General features: G+C 46.6%; 1 protein-coding gene across 1 annotated transcript in view; it reads right to left on the bottom strand.

The window, feature by feature from the left end:
- The window catches only part of TENM4 (teneurin transmembrane protein 4), a 766570-nt gene that overhangs the window by 429969 nt on the left and 319644 nt on the right, over window positions 1–16957 (bottom strand). The window contains exon 3 of the mRNA XM_045020846.1: window positions 7476–7764. Coding sequence (XP_044876781.1) covers window positions 7476–7698 — 223 coding nt within the window. The 5' untranslated portion in view covers window positions 7699–7764. The remainder of the gene's footprint in view (window positions 1–7475; window positions 7765–16957) is intronic.

Raw genomic sequence — 16957 nt, 5'->3', positions numbered from 1 at the left:
ACGCGAACCCGTTGTTAAATTTAGCAGCCATTTTAGAACCGGTTGTTAAGGGCTGCTAAATTTAACAAAAGTTCCCGCCCACTCCTCTCCTGCTCCGCCCCCTTCTCCTCCTCCTCCCCTGCTTCCCGCGAATCAGATGTTCGCGGGAAGCCTGAACAAGCAGCATGGAGACAGCCAGCAGGTAAGCTGGGGCGCGGAGGGGGAGGGGAGGTGCGGCTGGCTCAGCAGCTCCCGGTCCCAGACCGCGGCTCCCTCCAGCCCAGCACCGGCCCGGCGAGTCGGGCCCCGCGGCCGGGCCCGGCCCGGCGAGTCGGGCCCCGCGGCGCCGGTCGTGGTCCTGGCAGAGTGGACCCAGTCCCCAGGCAGTGTAGTAAGGGGGCAGGGAGGGGGTGGGTTGTGGGGGGGTGGATAGGGGTCAGGGCAGTCAGAGGGCAGGGAACAGGGTGATTGAATGGGGGCAAGGGTCCCGGGGAGCAGTCAGGAAAGAGCAGGGTTGGATGAGGTGGTGGGGGCACTCAGGGACAGAGAGAAGGGGTAGTTGTATGGGGTAGGGGTTCTGGGGGGCCATTGAGAATGAGAGGAGGGGTTGGGTGGGGCGGCAAGGGGCAGTCAGGGGACAGGGAAGGGGGGGATGGGTCAGGGGTCTCGGAGTGTGTGTGTTAAGGAACATGAGGGGTTGGATGGGGCACGACCCCCCCCCCACGGAGGGGGGGGGGAAGGAGGGAACCCGTTGTTAAAATTTTGGAGGGAGGAGGGAACCCGTTGTTAAAAATTTGGCAGCTCATCACTGCTGGCAGGAAAGTAGCTTGGTTGCCATGGAAGTGCAAGACCACCTTTGGCAGGAAGGGCAAAGGGGGGCACAGTTTAATCTTGCCCTTGAAGAACACCATGTATAATGGTTCTGATGCAAGTACTCTTGCAGGGACCTTTCTGGTTGAGGTAATCGCTATCAGGAACGCAACCTTGCAGGAGAAAAAGAAGACACAATGCCAGCGGCTCAAAGGGAGAGCCTGTGAATTTTGATAGGACCAAGTTCAAACCCCACAGGGGAATCGGTTCAGAAACCCAAGGGTAAAGTCCCTCTAACCCCTTAAAGTGGATTGTCATCTCATGGTGGGTGGAAGGCCAAAATTGCTGCTAGATGCATCTTGATAGATGTGAGGGCCAGACCTTGTTGTATTACGTGGAGCAAGTAGTCCAGAATAGACTGAAGGGAAGACCAAGTCAGAGAAAGGCCTTCTTGAGAAAGCTTCCACTTGGCGAGGCAGATAGCCCTAGTGGACGGCTTCTTACTCCTCAGCAAGACCTGTTGAACTTGCTCTAAACAGGCTTGCTCCTCTGGGTTCAGCCATATAACATCCAGGCAGTCAGGTGAAGGGAGCTGAGGTTTGGGTGGAGTAAATGGCTTGCGAGATCAGGTTCGGGCAGTGTAGGAGCGGTAGTGAGGGTGCTACTGATAAATCTAGTAGCATGACGAACCAGTGTTGGCATGGCCATGCCAGGGCTATAAGAATAACTCTTGCCTTGTCCCATTTGATTTTTAGAAGGACCTTGTGTACCGGAGGAACTGGAGGTAATGCATGGAATAGGAGTGTTAGGGGGCTTATTCCTTCACCCTCTCACTTCCCTGGTCCTTCTCGCATGAGCAGAGAGCAACAATACCCGAAGTCCAAAGGCACAAACAATTCGATGCTTATTGGGGTGAACTTCCAGCAAGCATGATTCCAGTTTCCTTTCTTAGTGTCCCCCTTCCCAGCTCTGACACCACAGAGCCTTGCCTGTGTCCTTGTTCCTGTTCCCATTTTCCCCTTTAGCAAGACATGATTTTAATTCCCCCATCCCCAGTCCCTGTTCCCATTTCCGCCCCCCTTCCTGATTGACTGCAGACTATATAGTAAAACCTGAGTTTTGCTTAGCTATACCTTAACCAATCATTTTACTGAAATTTAACTAACCAATCCTAACATATTGTAACATGGTTATTTAACCAATTATATTCCACCACCTTCATTGGTTTACACCCAACAAAATTAATTATACAGCAGACAGAAACAATTACAGAACCAGACAGAGACCATGCAAATAAACATACAAAACAATACAGAAGTGAGGATTTCACAACTACATCTATACAGACATAAGGGTTTTCCAGCTGTGTCTATTGATAAGTGAGTTCTTGTCAGACAGGATGCTATTAAACTGAGTTTTCTTTTACATCTTCTAGGCTCTTCCCTTTCTCTGGAGGTGATAGGAATATCAGGACAGGATTGTATTCCTAATAGCCCAATAGCACCTTATTTCAATGTGACTAGTTTGGAATGTGAGGATGTGACCATACACTTCCCAGCTTATGGCTGCCTTTGCTGCTTAGTCGAAGAACCAGGCCTCAGACTGTCACAGTAAGAGAAGGCCATTACACAGACAGTGATCTTTGATTCTTTCTTTTATACCTCTATAACTAGCTAAGTGATAAGAATACACCTAAATTCTTAAAGTATAGGTTTTTGCAGACAGACCTGAATATCTATATCCTAACAAGGAGTACTGTCCATGGAAGCAGGATGACATCTGAATGGGAGCCCAGCTTGTGCCCAAGCAGTGAGCAGAACTGATGGCATTTCCTGTTCTGCTTGGTCGCAAACAGGTCTACCTGGGGAGAGCCCCACCTTCAGAAGATTAACCTGGTGACCTCTGAGCGAAAGAAGCACTCATGCTGAGAGAAGAAAGTTCTGCTGAGGTGATCTGCCAGGGTGTTCTGGGCTCCCAGAAGATGAGAAGCCTCAAGGCGGATGTAGTGCTTCATGCAGAAGTCCTCTAGACAGATGGCCTCGTGACACAGGGCAGAGGAGCACACTCCTCCCTGCTTGTTGATGTAGAACATGGCTGCCGTGTTGTACATCAGTACTTCCACTACCTTACCTGTGAACTGGGGAAGAAACACTTGGCAAGCTAAGTGGATTGCTCTGAGCATCTTGATGTTTATATGCAAGGAGAGCTCTTCCTGGGACCATAGGCCCTGTGTTCCGAGGCAATCAAGGTGGACTCCCCAATCTAGGTGTGAAGCATCCAACACTAGGGACACTGACTGCTGGGGGGTGACAAAGGGAACGCCCGCCACTGCCGACTGGGGGTCCTTCCACCAGTCGAGGGAGGCGACGATTGGGGCTGGAACAGCAAGTACTTAGTCTAAGTGGTGCCTTTTAGGTGAGTACACTGAAGCTAACCACATCTGCAGAGGCCTGAGGTGCAACCTTGCATGCCGGACCATGTAAATGCATGCGACCATGTGTCCCAGGAACTTGAAGCAAACCCAGGTTGTTATGATTGGGTGGGCCATGACCTTGGATATCAGGTCCAACATTGTCTGGAATCGAGCCTCTGGAAGGAAGACTCTGATCGGGGTCAAGTCGAGCACTGCCCCGATAAACTCTATTCTCTGTAGAAGCAGCAAAGAATCCTGTGGCACCTTATAGACTAACAGACGTTTTGCAGCATGAGCTTTCGTGGGTGAATACCCACTTCTTCGGATGCAAAACCGAAGTGGGTATTCACCCACGAAAGCTCATGCTGCAAAACGTCTGTTAGTCTATAAGGTGCCACAGGATTCTTTGCTGCTTCTACAGAACCAGACTAACACGGCTACCCCTCTGATACTATTCTCTGTAGTGAATGAGAGTTGACTTTTGTTCGTTTATCAACAGGCTCAGGGCTTGGAAGGTGGCTTGGACCTGATGCTGTTCTTTACTTGGGCCTCTGAGCGACTCTTGATCAGCCAGTTGTTGAGGTATGGGTAGACTTGAACGCCTTGCCTTCTGATAAAGGTCGCTACCACCCCCAATGCATTTCGTAAAAACCTGGTGGCTGCAGACAGACCTAAAGGGAGAATGGTGAATTGGTAATGAGTCTGGACCTGAGGAATCTTTTGTGACCAAGGAAGATGGAAATGTGAAAGTAAGCGTCCTTCAAGTAGAGGGCAGTGTTGAGTCTGAACTTTTCATGAGTTTAAACTTAATCCAGACTTGATGTCTCTATCTGAAACTTTTAATCAAAACTCTGACCTGCGAACTACTCCTGACACCTCCCCCCTCCCAATAAGTAGCCATCTCCTCTTTTGTCTTTTCTAATTTACATTTTAACCTGTTTTATCCTGTAGAATCTTGATTGATTATGCATGACCATTAAAATCTGTTAATCACTTTGTTTACTTCTGTGTATAAACATTGATGCTCACCCCTAATAAACTTGCCACACTTACTCCGAAGCTCTGCTTTTAAGCTAAGGATGGTGTGAGCCCGTTGATCAACGAATTGTTGTCTGGTCTCTGACAGATTTCTGAGCCCTATACCAACTCCGCACAAACTCGGGTGCTGGAGAGGTGAGTAGGAGTTGCTTTTTACTTAACAGCAGCGTACCAGTCCCCTGGATCCAGGGAGAGGACAATGGAGGCCAGGAGAGGAAGAGGCCTCTACTGGAGAAAAGGGGCTTCTTCCTTTTCTTCAGCCTCAACTACCTCCATGGGGTCCACATCCTGTGTATTGGTACCAGGTTCGGTACCAGAGTCAAGTGCCGAGCACAACAGTGCAGGGGCCCTCCTCTCAGAAGCAACCAAGTATGACCAGTGAGAAGATAAGCCCAGTACCGGGAGAATGGGGTCCAGAATGGCCATTGCATAGGTCACTGTCCACCAGGTACTGGTGTGGGGACCCGTACCAAGGCTCAGTGGCACGTAAGATGGGTACCGGTTGTGCTTCTTTGGATGGGTGTAAGGCTCCACCTTGGACTCAGACGAAGAATCTTCCTGAGGTGACCACAGGGGAGCGGTACCCCTCACTTCTGCTGATTATTGTGAAGGGAGTGCTGCTGGACTGGGGACAATCTCATAGAAGAAAATAGGGCGGCTTACTCCTGAAAGGTATTGAATGTCCCGTTGCGGGGAAGGAAATCGGAGCACCATGCTCTCTCCTGCTTGTGCTCAATGGAGCCGACAGTTGTCCCATCGGAGTTGGCAGTATTGGGAGCAATAAGAAGTCCCTGGCCACTGCAAAGGCTTCCAGAGTTGAAGGCACCATGATTTCACTGGCGCCACAATGACTTTCTGGCATCAGCGGAGGGTCCTGCACTGGACTTAACATTCTGAACGAAGTTGATGGTGCCACCTGGGACTGGGGGTGGAGGAGTGGGCCGACACGGGTTGCACTCTACTGCTTTCCCTTTGCTTGCCTTTCTTCAGCACCAGTGAGCCCCCTCTTTTTATGTTTCTTCTTGGTACCGGAGACGGAGAAAGGCGCCAGGACACATGCGGTGTCGGAAAAGCGCTTTGCACTGAGGTCAAAGTGCCCTGTGCCAAATCTGAGTGGCTTGGCTTTGAATCCGGTCTAAGAGTATCATCCATTAGGATAACCCTCAGTCTAGCCTCTCTGTCTTTCTTTGTATGAGGCTTAAAGTCCTGACAAAGCTGACAGTGCTCCAAGACACTTCAGACAACTGCAGTGCCACAGGAGGCACAAGGTTTGAAGCCCAGGGGCTGGAGGGGAGGTTGAGAGGGGGGGACACATGCCTGGCAAAGGGAGCCCTTCAATGATAAAGGAGGGGTTCTAACTATCTATACTAGTATTATAATTAAACTAAGACTAATAAACTGGGATACAGAGAAGAAACCACTGAAAAACGCCTTGCCGAAGCAAGAGTTGTTGCTCCAGCAACCATCACAGGCAGTAAGAAGGAACTGGGAGGGTGCAGGGTCGGCAGGATCCCTTATACCGGTGCATAAGTGTGCGGCACCAAAGGGCGCTAGAGCCTGCCCGATGCATACCACTGAGGGAAAAATCTCCAGCAACGGTGCACGCAGTGCATGCATACCTAACATGGAATGAATATGAGCAAGCACTTGAAGAAGAATGACAAAATCTGTAGGTGCAGTGTTCTCTAATGGTTAGAGAAGGTAATGAGGAGTCTGAACTCCTGGGATCTGTTCCTGCCTCTGTAACCTTATGCAGGTCATTTAGCATCATTTTGACTCAGTGTAGCTATATCTACCTGTAGAACAGATTTGATAACCTAACAGGTCTTTCTTTTGCCTGTAACTTCATAGGTAGTTAGAGACAGAGAAGTGTTTTGAGATCCTAGGTTGGAGGACACTATATAATTGCTAAGTATGATTAAGTTAGTTATTGCCCCTTGCAATTTCTAAAAGAACAAAGAGCATGATGACGGGCACATGCATAAAATATCAGATTTGCATGCAATATTGTGACAGTTTCACACACAAATTAGATGTGTGCAGTTGTGTGCATCCACCTTTGAGAATCTGGCCCTATAAGTAGGGCTCCATGTTTGTCACGGATTCCATGAATTTCCATGACTTCTGCAGCAGCTGGTGCACCTGGGCCAGGAGCCGCCTGAGCAGCTTGGGCAGCCCCTGGGCCAGGCATACCAGCTGCTGCTGCGGAAGTCTCGGGCCCCTACACCCCACAGCAGCAGGAGTTCGGGTGTGTGGGGGCTCAGGGCGGGGAGTTGGGGTGTGGGGCGGTGCTTACCTGGGGAGGGGGGCGTCCCAAGAAGGGCGACAGGAACTCCCCTCCCACAGCTCCCAGCTCCACATGCTGCCTTTGCCCACAGGCACCGCCCCTACAGCCCCCATTGGCCGTGGTTCCCAGCCAATGGGAGCTGCAGAACCAGGGCTTGGGGCAGAGTGGAGGCAGCATGTGGAGCTAGGAGCTGGGTCCCCGCTTCCCAGGAGCCAGGTAGGGAGCCTGCCCCAGCCCCCCTGCACTTCCCCCCCCCCCGAGCACGTGACCTCTCCCCAGCACCCGCAGCACCTCCCTCCCCAGCACCTATGGCACCTTCCAGGCAGCCCTCCCGATCTGCCACTCCCGCCCCCAGTTTTAGTCAGGGGTATATAGCAGAAGTCATGGACAGCCTATGTCAATCTTTCTGTTCATCATTTGCACTACTGCATGTTCCATTTCACTTTAGCTGCCCATTTCACACTTTCCTGGGTTGACAGGAAACCCTGTTTCTTCCAACCTAAGACTGTCTGGGCTCAGTGTTGACTGCGTAGTACCGGTATCTATGTGCAACCCACACTCACCCAGTATGGCTCTTTGTCTCCCTCTAATGGCGAGGGCATGTAAAGATGTTTATGCTACTGCTTCCATGCTACCGAACTTAGTCTTTCAGTTCAGGAAACAGATGCTCATGCTCAAGAGGTCCCAGGTTCAGTCACTGCCACCACACTGTCCAGGGATGTCATTACCTATGCAAACCACAGGCAGAGGCTTTCCTTCCAACAAAGCCATATTGATCTTCCCCTAATGTTTTCTCTCATTGCTCTGTGCAATGTCTTAAAGACATTCCTCTGTGAGCGCCTCAGAACCCTTTATACCTTTGAGTTATTCCATCACCTACCTCTGGACCTCAGCACAGAGCTGATTAACACACACTTCTTACAGAAGCACCTGATGAAATGTACTTACCCGTTCGGCAGAATTCATCAGCTTCCTGGTGCACCATGTCTTTGACCCGATTGCTGTAGGTCAGCCTGGAGTCTTGATCGTAAGCCTTCAGCGTCTCGCTGGAGCTGTAGGACTTTTGGGGTATTTTGCTGTCTTCGCTCTCTGCCGAGGAGCTAGTGTAGCGTCGCTCGGTGTCACGGCGCCTGGTCAGAGATCGGTATGGTTTTCTCTCTTTCACATCCATGGCACTTTTGTCTGAGTCTTCAACATTAAAATAACAGTGTTTGTGTGGTGATCAGATTGGAATAATCTGAAAGAGTATAAAAGATAGGAGACCTGAGTTCATCCCATTAGATAGCAGAGGGTTGGGTTTTATAGTTTAAGCTTTTTATTCAGTCTTACAATATGCAAAAGACAGGGTATCTAATGGACTGCCAGGAACCAACTTATAACAACTACCGATAAAAGGAAAGTATCAATTATCTGTGTCCCAAACCATGTCTTTTACCTCTCATTTATAACTGCAACTACTAAAAGAACTGCTGGTAGGTACAGCAATAAAATAAATACCTTAAAAAAACCTAACCATTTGTTCCTAGCATTAGTATGTTTCAAATGTGAACGTGGCTGAGATTTTCAAAAGTGACTAGCAATTTTGGGTGCCTCATTTTTAGTACAACCCACTTCTAAACACCTTACAGGAGCCTAATTTCCAGAAAGCATTGAGCATTTAAACTCTGAAAATAAGCTTCTGGCACACTGCCCTGCTAGCAGAAGCTTCCTGATGTACCTGCTCTGTGGACATTCTAGTTCAGAGTCCAGGCGGTCAGTCTGGCACATGTTACCAGCTCTCAGCTTACTAATACATAAATAAAAATGAAATAATGTATATTTTGTTGGCATCTAGGTAACAGGCCTCCCCCTAGTCCTCCGTCAGGTCTGTTCTATAAATCCTGACCTCATCGTAAATAACAGATCTGCCCTGCCAACTGAAACTTTACTTCTGAACATCCTCACGATGGTTCCCTTTTAAAGTAATCATTACTCCCCCTGCTAGTTTGGGACACCTACAAAAATGGAGGCACCCGTATTACTAGTCACACGCACACACACAGGAGAAACTGTTATGAGAAATAAACACGAAAAATATTTTGTCAAAATACTTAATTATTGAAGTAGATCAGCTTTTCGCTGTAATAAAATTACCTGCAATGTTATTTACAGGAAAAAAAATCAATGTGTATTGTTGCAATAGCGGTAAAATGTGTCTCTGTTTCCAGACTGGTTTATTGTGCTCAAAAGAAACCAAATATTGAAGACAGGCTTACGCGATTATGTGATGAACCTCGGTATAGCAGGCTAATAGTAGTTAATAATGACCACTCATTTCCCTCTATTTTTTGAGAGTAAAGGAAGGACAAATAAATACCTCTCATTTCAAGGCTTGCCATATTGAGTGTAACAGTAAACCAGAGGTGGGCAAAGTACGGCTCGCGGGACCGTCCTGCCCGGCCCCCAAGCTCCTGGCCTGGGAGGCTAGCCCCCGGCCCTTCCCCCGCTGTCTCCCCTCCCCCGCAGCCTCAGCTTGCTTGCCCTGCCACGGGCGCAATGCTCTGGGCGGCGGGGCTGCAAGCTCCTGGGCAGCGCAGCTGCAGAGCCCGGCCTGACCTGGTCACTGTGCTGCGTGGTAGCACCGCCAGCCACTGGTGCTCCAGGCAGCGTGGTAAGGGGGATGGGGGGGTTGGATAGAGGGCGGGGAGTTCGAGGTGGTGGTCAGGGGGCAGGGGGTGGATAGGGGGTGGGGCGGTCAGGGGAGAGGGGGTTGAATGGGGGCAGGGGTCTGGGGGGGCCAGTCAGGAAGGAGTAGGGGTTGGATGGGGGAGCAGGGGCAGTCAGGGGCAGGGGTTCCGGGGGCAGTCAGGGGACAGGGAGAAGGGGTGGTTGGATGGGGCGGGGGTCCTGGGACGGGGGCTGTCAGGAATGAGAGGAGGGGTTGGATGGGGCAGCGGGAGTCCAGGGGCAGTCAGGGGCCATCAAGGAATGGGGGGGTTGGATGGGGCGGGAGTCCGCGGGGGGGGCAGATAAGAGGTGGGGGCCGGGCCACGACCCCCTCCCCTAACCTGCCCTCCATACAATTTACGAAACCCGATGCGGCCCTCGGGCCAAAAAGTTTTCCCGCCCCTGCAGTAAACACTTACCTCTTAAATCAAAACATACTGTGGCTTACACTCAGATTGGTATTTATCGCAAGATTAAACGAGTGGATGGAAATATTTAAATTATTATTTAGAAGGGGCAAAAGTCAATCAAAAATCAAAGGACTGGCACTAAGGGAAAACCTTCAGCACTGGCACTAAGGGAAAGTTTGGCTAGGGGCAGATGACAACTATTTAAACTCCGAACACTACGGTTAACAACAAAATCCATAAAAATAAATGTAAAGCCTGACACACCACGTTTATTTCAGCCAGTTGTGTCTAATCACTGCAACACAACTACATCCTCTTGGCCAAGACTGTATGTACTATCAGTTTAATATCTGTTCTATGCCTTGTACTCACAGGGAACTGGACTAGGATACATAATTTATAGCTCTAACATCTGTGCTCCTGTATTGCATCCTATACACGTTCTGATAACCTATAATACCAAGGCACAATACGGTGGTTCAAAGATGGCATTTTACTGTTAGCTCACTTTCAACATCAGCGGTTCAGTGGAATGGAGCTAGAGCCAGAGAGAGGCAACTGGATGAAGCAGGCCAGTGATGGCAGTGAAAAGGTGCATCTAGAACCAGGGAGGAAATGGGAGGACTCATCTGTAGGTCTGCCACTGTGGCGCTGTTGGAACCACGTTCTGGGTTTTCCTGTCATTTAGATGCTAGAATCTATCACATAATATTGTTGGTAGTGGGAGGAACTCTGGGCCCAATTCTGATCTCTTGTAAACTAGTATAACATATCTGACTTAAATAGAGCTACTTCCCTTTTCACATTAGCACTAATCCTGATTTACTCCAAAAATGGTGTCAGGCCCACCGACTCCATGGGTGAAATCCTGGACCCAATTAAATCAATGGCAAAATACCCACTGACTTCAGAGGAGCCAAGATTTCACCTATATTTGTGTATAAAGCATGTAGAATATACAGCATATAAAAGGAATACTTTGTTTCCATCACATAATTTATCCTTACTTATATATGGGTCATCAAATACCTGAGGCTTAAAAAAAGAGATGACTGAGGTGGGGATATGATAGAGCTCTATAAAATCATGACCGGTGTGGAGAAAGTAAACAAGTGTTATTTACTCCTTCTCATAACACAAGAACTAGGGATCACCAAATGAAATTAATAGGCAGCAGCTTTAAAACAAACAAAAGGAAGTATTTTTTCACACAACACACAGTCAACCTGTGGAACTCCTTGCCAGAGGATGTTGTGAAGGCCAAGACTATAACAAGGTTCAAAAAAGAACTAGATAAATTCATGGTGGATAGGTAACCAGGATATTAACCAGGATGGGCAGGGATGGTGTCCCTAGCCTCTGTTTGCCAGAAGCTAGGAATAGGTGACAGGGGGCGGATCACTTGATGATTACCTGTTCTGTTCATTCCCTTGGAAGCACCTGGCATTGGTCAGTGCTGGAAGACAGGATACTGGGCTAGATGGACCACGGGTCTGACTCAGTACGGCTGTTCTTATGAGGCCCTGATTCAGCAAAGCCCTTAAGCACAAGCATAACTTTAAGCATGTGTTTAAATCTTATTGAACTCAGTGACTTAAGTTAAGCACATAGTTAAGTGCTTTGCTCTACAAGGATGGGATTACTCACCTGCTTAAAATTAAGCCTTTGCTGAATCAAGGCCTGAGAGATGTAAACACCAATGAGGAGGAGAAATTGTCTAAGAGCAAGATGATATACTGTAGCTATACTAAGGGGGGTTACATTACACGACTAAGGAACATTTAGGCTGATTATCAAGAAGAATTTCCTAAATGTGTGGAATAGCTCTGCTAAGGAACTGGTGAACTCCCCTATCATTTGAGTCATTTAAAACTGCACCAGCCAAATGCAGTGGAGGTTACACTGTAAGAAAAATCCTCCACTGATCAGGGGATGGGGACAGAGACTTCACTGTTGCTCACTTCTTTTGTTCTAGGAAAATTGTATTTCATTGTTTTTCTATTTAAAAACAAAACACTCTTTTTGCATAAAAATAGTTACCCTTTGTTTTGACTATTATTTTATTTACATCTTTTCTTTATAGGACTCAAAGGGTAAGCAGTTGGCTGCAAGTCCTAGAACGGAGTAAGCTTGTTATGACTTTTATTAAAACACCTTAAAAACAGGCCCCTTCACTATAGCAGTGCTATTGGGAGATATTATAATGAACATCTAAATCATGGTTTACGGGTCCCTTGTGGGGACAAATGTGTGAGAAAAGCAGTTACTATATTGTACAAAAACGGGATGAGAGTGGAGGCTCCTTCTGTTTAATCAAGAGTGCTGCAACAATGCCTATCGAGGGCCAGTTCTTTAAAAAACTTCTACAAGGAGACTCGCACATGCCAAGAAAGCTCTTCGGCACAGGCAGAACCCACAAGGTACAAACAGGGTCTGTAATTACCATCACTAACCATGAAATAGGAAACAGGGGGAAAAAAACCACCAGGAAATGGAGTGAATTCCCATCAGATGAGTTTTATGTGCTTTTTCTAACAGAAAAGTGTTGAAAAATTTAAGTTCCTCATACAGTATGTCAAAATAACCCCATAAATTTGCAAACTTCACACATGAATTCCTCAGTAACACAGTGCTTGGATTCCCAGTGCATTCGGGCCGCCTTTATAGATTTAACTTTCCTCAGCTCACTCTCTCTCTCTCCCTTTGCTTTTGTAAGCTGATGCTTTCAAATACAAGGTTCCCCCCTCCTCCCAAAAACAATAAATAAAAAAAAGATCACAACTGGATTCTATTTTTTTTTAAAGGAGGGACTGTTGTATCATCTGACCTACGTAAATATCCAGCACATCTCTTTGGATGTGCAATTACTATTATTTTATTTTTCTATTTAGGGCCAAAATTCCCAGCTGATATAGCTACCCTGTCTTCAGTAATGCCAGCAGGGAATTTGGCCCTTGGCATTTCTCTGCTACATTATTCCTTTTTATCTGTCACTCTGTGTATCTTACTTTGCCCCTGCGGAAGTCTTCATCAATGCCATCTTCACCTCACACTGTCTCCAGGCAGGCTTCCCCAGGCCCTAGCTCCCCAGCACATACAGAATGTAAAGAAGAACAATCACATCAGCTACATACTCTCCCACTACTTCATTTCAGTAACCAGGTCAGAATTGTTCTTCATGCCTTTAAAAGCCTCCACAGACTTGCTAAGTGCCTGCAGAACCAACATGGTGTCTCTCTCTTTCTCCCCCATTCTTGCAGTGCAACTAGCACTGGCTTCTCTTCTATCCATCCACACACACTCTCCCCTTTGGGCACAAGAGACTTCTGTCTGCAGCTCAGTGCATTCTGGAAGAGCCTTCCTTGCTTTATGACCTTGTGGTTCTGTTCCTGTTAGGTCCTTACACCGTATGCATCTCCACATAATCTCTGTTCAAATCTCATCTGAAAACATCTCTCTTCTCCCTTCTTCCATGACAATTAACAGAAACTCCTACTCTGTTTGTCAACTCTGAGCGTAGTGTAACTCTGCATGGCAGTCTGGGATACAGCTTGTATAGAAAACAACAACCTCATCTTACAGCACCTTACTCACTCAGAGTCCATTCGAGGCCGCTCATGTGAATAAGGGCTGCAGGATTAACCCCCTGTGACACAGTGCTGGGCAACAACAGCTGAGCCAGCACTCTGGTCACTGCAGCTCCAATTAAACACTGTATGTATCTGTATCAGAAGAGACGAGTTAATGCTGCTGGGAGCTGAACCTGTTGCTCTAAGGAAGTTACAGGTTTCAAACCAAAAGTTGTGACAATTAAAGCCACTCCTTCACTGGTAATAGACGGCCAGATAACTAGAAATTTCTGACTCAGCTGACATGGTTTATGGTCTTCCTAAAAATAAATCTTAAAGTGCGATGAGCTTGAAATCCAGAGAAGCCTAAAACAATAGATAAAGTTTAAAGCATGGTGGAAAAGTGGTGTGCAGGAGACTAAAATGCAATTACTCCAGTTATAACTGGTTTGGGAATCCCATAGGTCTTCTTCAGTCTCCCATGGTCTGCAGCCCTCAGCCTACACTGCTGGAAGATTTATAGATTCACAAATAAGGAAGGTTTTAAATAGTTTTTTACTAGCATAAGCATTTTAATGTTGCAGTACTTGGATCCCTACACTGTTTGTTAAACCCAGAGGTTTCCCAAAGAAGCTAGCATTCTGGAGACTGTTTTACCTTAATATCTAAATACTATTTAGTCACACAGCCGAGGCAGTCTCACACAATTCTTTATGTAAGTGGCCTTTAATGAGACAGCAGTGAACTACATCCACCCCAGAATCGGTCTTTAAAAGTGGGTTATTCAGAACCTCAAGTTACTAGATATACTGTAAGTGCTCTAATTAATAAACATTGACTGGGTCAGCTTGACAGTGCAGTGTCACATCACACCGGTGTGTAGTGCCCGTGGTTCAGGTTTAGAAACGCATCTCTTGGGCTGATGAAAACAGCATATTTCAGATGCGGCACTTACAGTATTCATAATAAAATGCAGCCCCCACCCCCGTCACCCTTCTCTTGCTGTTCACTGAATGAACAGCATGATAGTCTCAAAGATGACTGCAGATAGCATCAGAGGGGTAGCCGTGTTAGTCTGGATCTGTAAAAAGCCACCCACGAAAGCTTATGCTCCAATACATCTGTTAGTCTATAAGGTGCCACAGGATTCTTTGTTGCAGATACACCTCCACCTCGATATAACACTGTCCTCGGGAGCCAAAAAATCTTACCACGTTATAGGCGAAACCGCGTTATATCAAACTTGATTTGATCCGCTGGAGCATGCAGCCCCGCCCCCCCCAGAGCGCTGCTTGACAGCGTTATATCCAAAATTCGTGTTATATCGGTGGCATTATAATGGGGTAGAGGTGTAGTAAAAATTTCAAGAGACAGAGAGAGACACGCCCCAATCCAGAATACTCAAAATCCTGGTGAGTGGGGAAGTCAGCTGGGAAGTCTCTTGCCATTCAGCTGCAGAAGTGAAGGACAATACAGGCATAAACTCTTATTCATTATTGGCAGAGCCAAGTGCAAAAAAGAAAATAAAAGTTATTCAGAAACTGTGAATTTTACTTGCTACTTGAGGTTACCTCTCTTTGAATTAGAAGAGGTCACCTCATGAGCATACTGGTTGTATGCAAGGCTACAGAACAAAGCAGATGTGTTCTGATGACTGAACTCTAATTCAAATCTAAGGTGAACCTTGTGTGACTCTTAATATAGCAGATAAAGATACATCACTAGATAGAGCCACATGTGTACACTTGAAAATGTTGGTACCCATCAGTTTTTTCTTCCTTGCTTTTCAAACAGCAGTCTCTACTACTATCATTACTATTTTCTATAGAGGTGATCGGACAATAGAAGACTGTAAGATAGCTGGACATGCATAGAAGCACCTCTCATCCTGAAAGATCGCAAAGTCCATTACAAACAAACGCATGCAATATTATTGATATGCAAGGGAGCTCTAAGGTGGGGGAGCAGAAATCAGCTGTCACAACAAAGATGGAATGAGTAAATTTGGAAGTTAACACAGGCACAAAGCCCTGCTCTTACAAAAAGTGCCATGAGGTCTTTCATGTCCAAAGATAATGGACAAGACCTGTCTCTGTGTTTATGATATTAAGATCTCTAAAGAGAATGGCCAGTTGTTGCAGGCTCTTCTGAGCCATATGGGATGTCCTCCCTTCCGAATTTCAGTCAGGGCTGTTGATTATATCCAGCCATTTGACTGGTTGTATGTAAATTCAGTAGTCCAAACTGGATGTTCTTCTAACAGATCTGCTCTAGGAATTATTTTGGGGAAGTTCTATGGCATGTGTTATGCAGGAGGTCCGACTAGATGATCACAATGGTCCCTGCTGGCCTTGAAAGCTATGAATCTATGAAATGCTACCCAATCCTGCACAAAAGAAGAGGAGTTTTGCCTGTATAACGAGAGATCAGTAGGCCCCTTGTTCTTTATTGTAAGTTAACTCTGTGGTGCTACTTTACATACCTAATTGGGAGGACAAAATGCATCTCAGTTTCTTCTGGATATATCAACAGAAACCACCACCAGGGCAGGGCTGCGGAGGAGAACTGCTCTGAAGGCATTCAAACTATTTCCTACTTCCATGTGCTTTTTATTTATTTTCCTTGTAAGGCATCACTGGGCATCAGATCAGGGCCTACTGCCCCCTAGGGTGGCCGGAAAAGATTAATTCTATTTGGTGAAAAATTTTGAGGTTTGAATTTTTTTGCTAAAATATACAGGAAAGAAACCAATCCCAGACTGGCCAGTTGATTAGTGCTATGTGAGACTCAAGTTGAATTTGCTGATCTGCCTCATATGAAAGATTTGAACCTCGTCTCCGACATCCCAGCTGCCTCATATGGAGCAGAGACTTGAATAGACAAGACAGGCTGACAAAGAGAAAGAATGCATTGTCACTCACATTTTACAGACGGAAAATTGTGGCACAGAGAGATTAAGTGACTTGCCCAAGGACACAGGGCAGTCTGTAGCAGAGTCCAGGAACTGAACCCCTACCTCTTGAGGGCCAATTTGGTGCCATAGTCACAAAAACATCCTTTCCTTTCTAAATCATAGAAATGTAGGACTAGACGGGAACCTCGACAGGTCTTCTAGTCCATCCCCCTTCACTGAGGCAGAAGGACGTATACCTAGATCATCCTTGGTAAGCGATGTTTTTAAAAAACTCCAAGGATGGGGATTCCACAACTTTCCTTGAAAGCCTATTCCAATTCTTAGCAATCCTTATAGTTAAAAGGTTTTCCTAATAGCTAACCTAAATCTCCCCAGCTGCAGATTAAGCCCATTATTTCTTATCCTATCTTCAGTGGACATGGAAAACAATTGATCACCATCCTCTTTATACCAGCCCTTCACATATTTGAAGACGGTTATCGAGTCCCCCTTCAGTCTTCTTTTCTCAAGACAACGCATGCCCGGTTATTTTTTTAACCTCTCATCGCAGGTCAGGTTTTCTAAATCTTTTATCATTTTTGTTGCTTGTCACTCCTCTCAGCTTCATGTCATCTTCAAATATTATCAGCATACTCTGCACTCCATTATCCAAGTCATTAATGAAACTATTTAACAGTACACCAGACCTACCCCTGGGGGACCCCACTAGATACGCCCTCCCAGTTTGTCAGCGAACCACTGATAGCTACTCTTTGAGTACAGTCTTTCAACTAGTTGTGCACCCACCTTATAGTAATTTCATTTAGACCAAATTTCCCTAGTTTGCCTATC

The sequence above is a fragment of the Mauremys mutica genome, chromosome 1 (genome assembly GCF_020497125.1).
Source record: "Mauremys mutica isolate MM-2020 ecotype Southern chromosome 1, ASM2049712v1, whole genome shotgun sequence".
NCBI lineage: Eukaryota > Metazoa > Chordata > Testudines > Geoemydidae > Mauremys > Mauremys mutica.
This window is presented reverse-complemented; position numbering and strand designations above follow the sequence as displayed.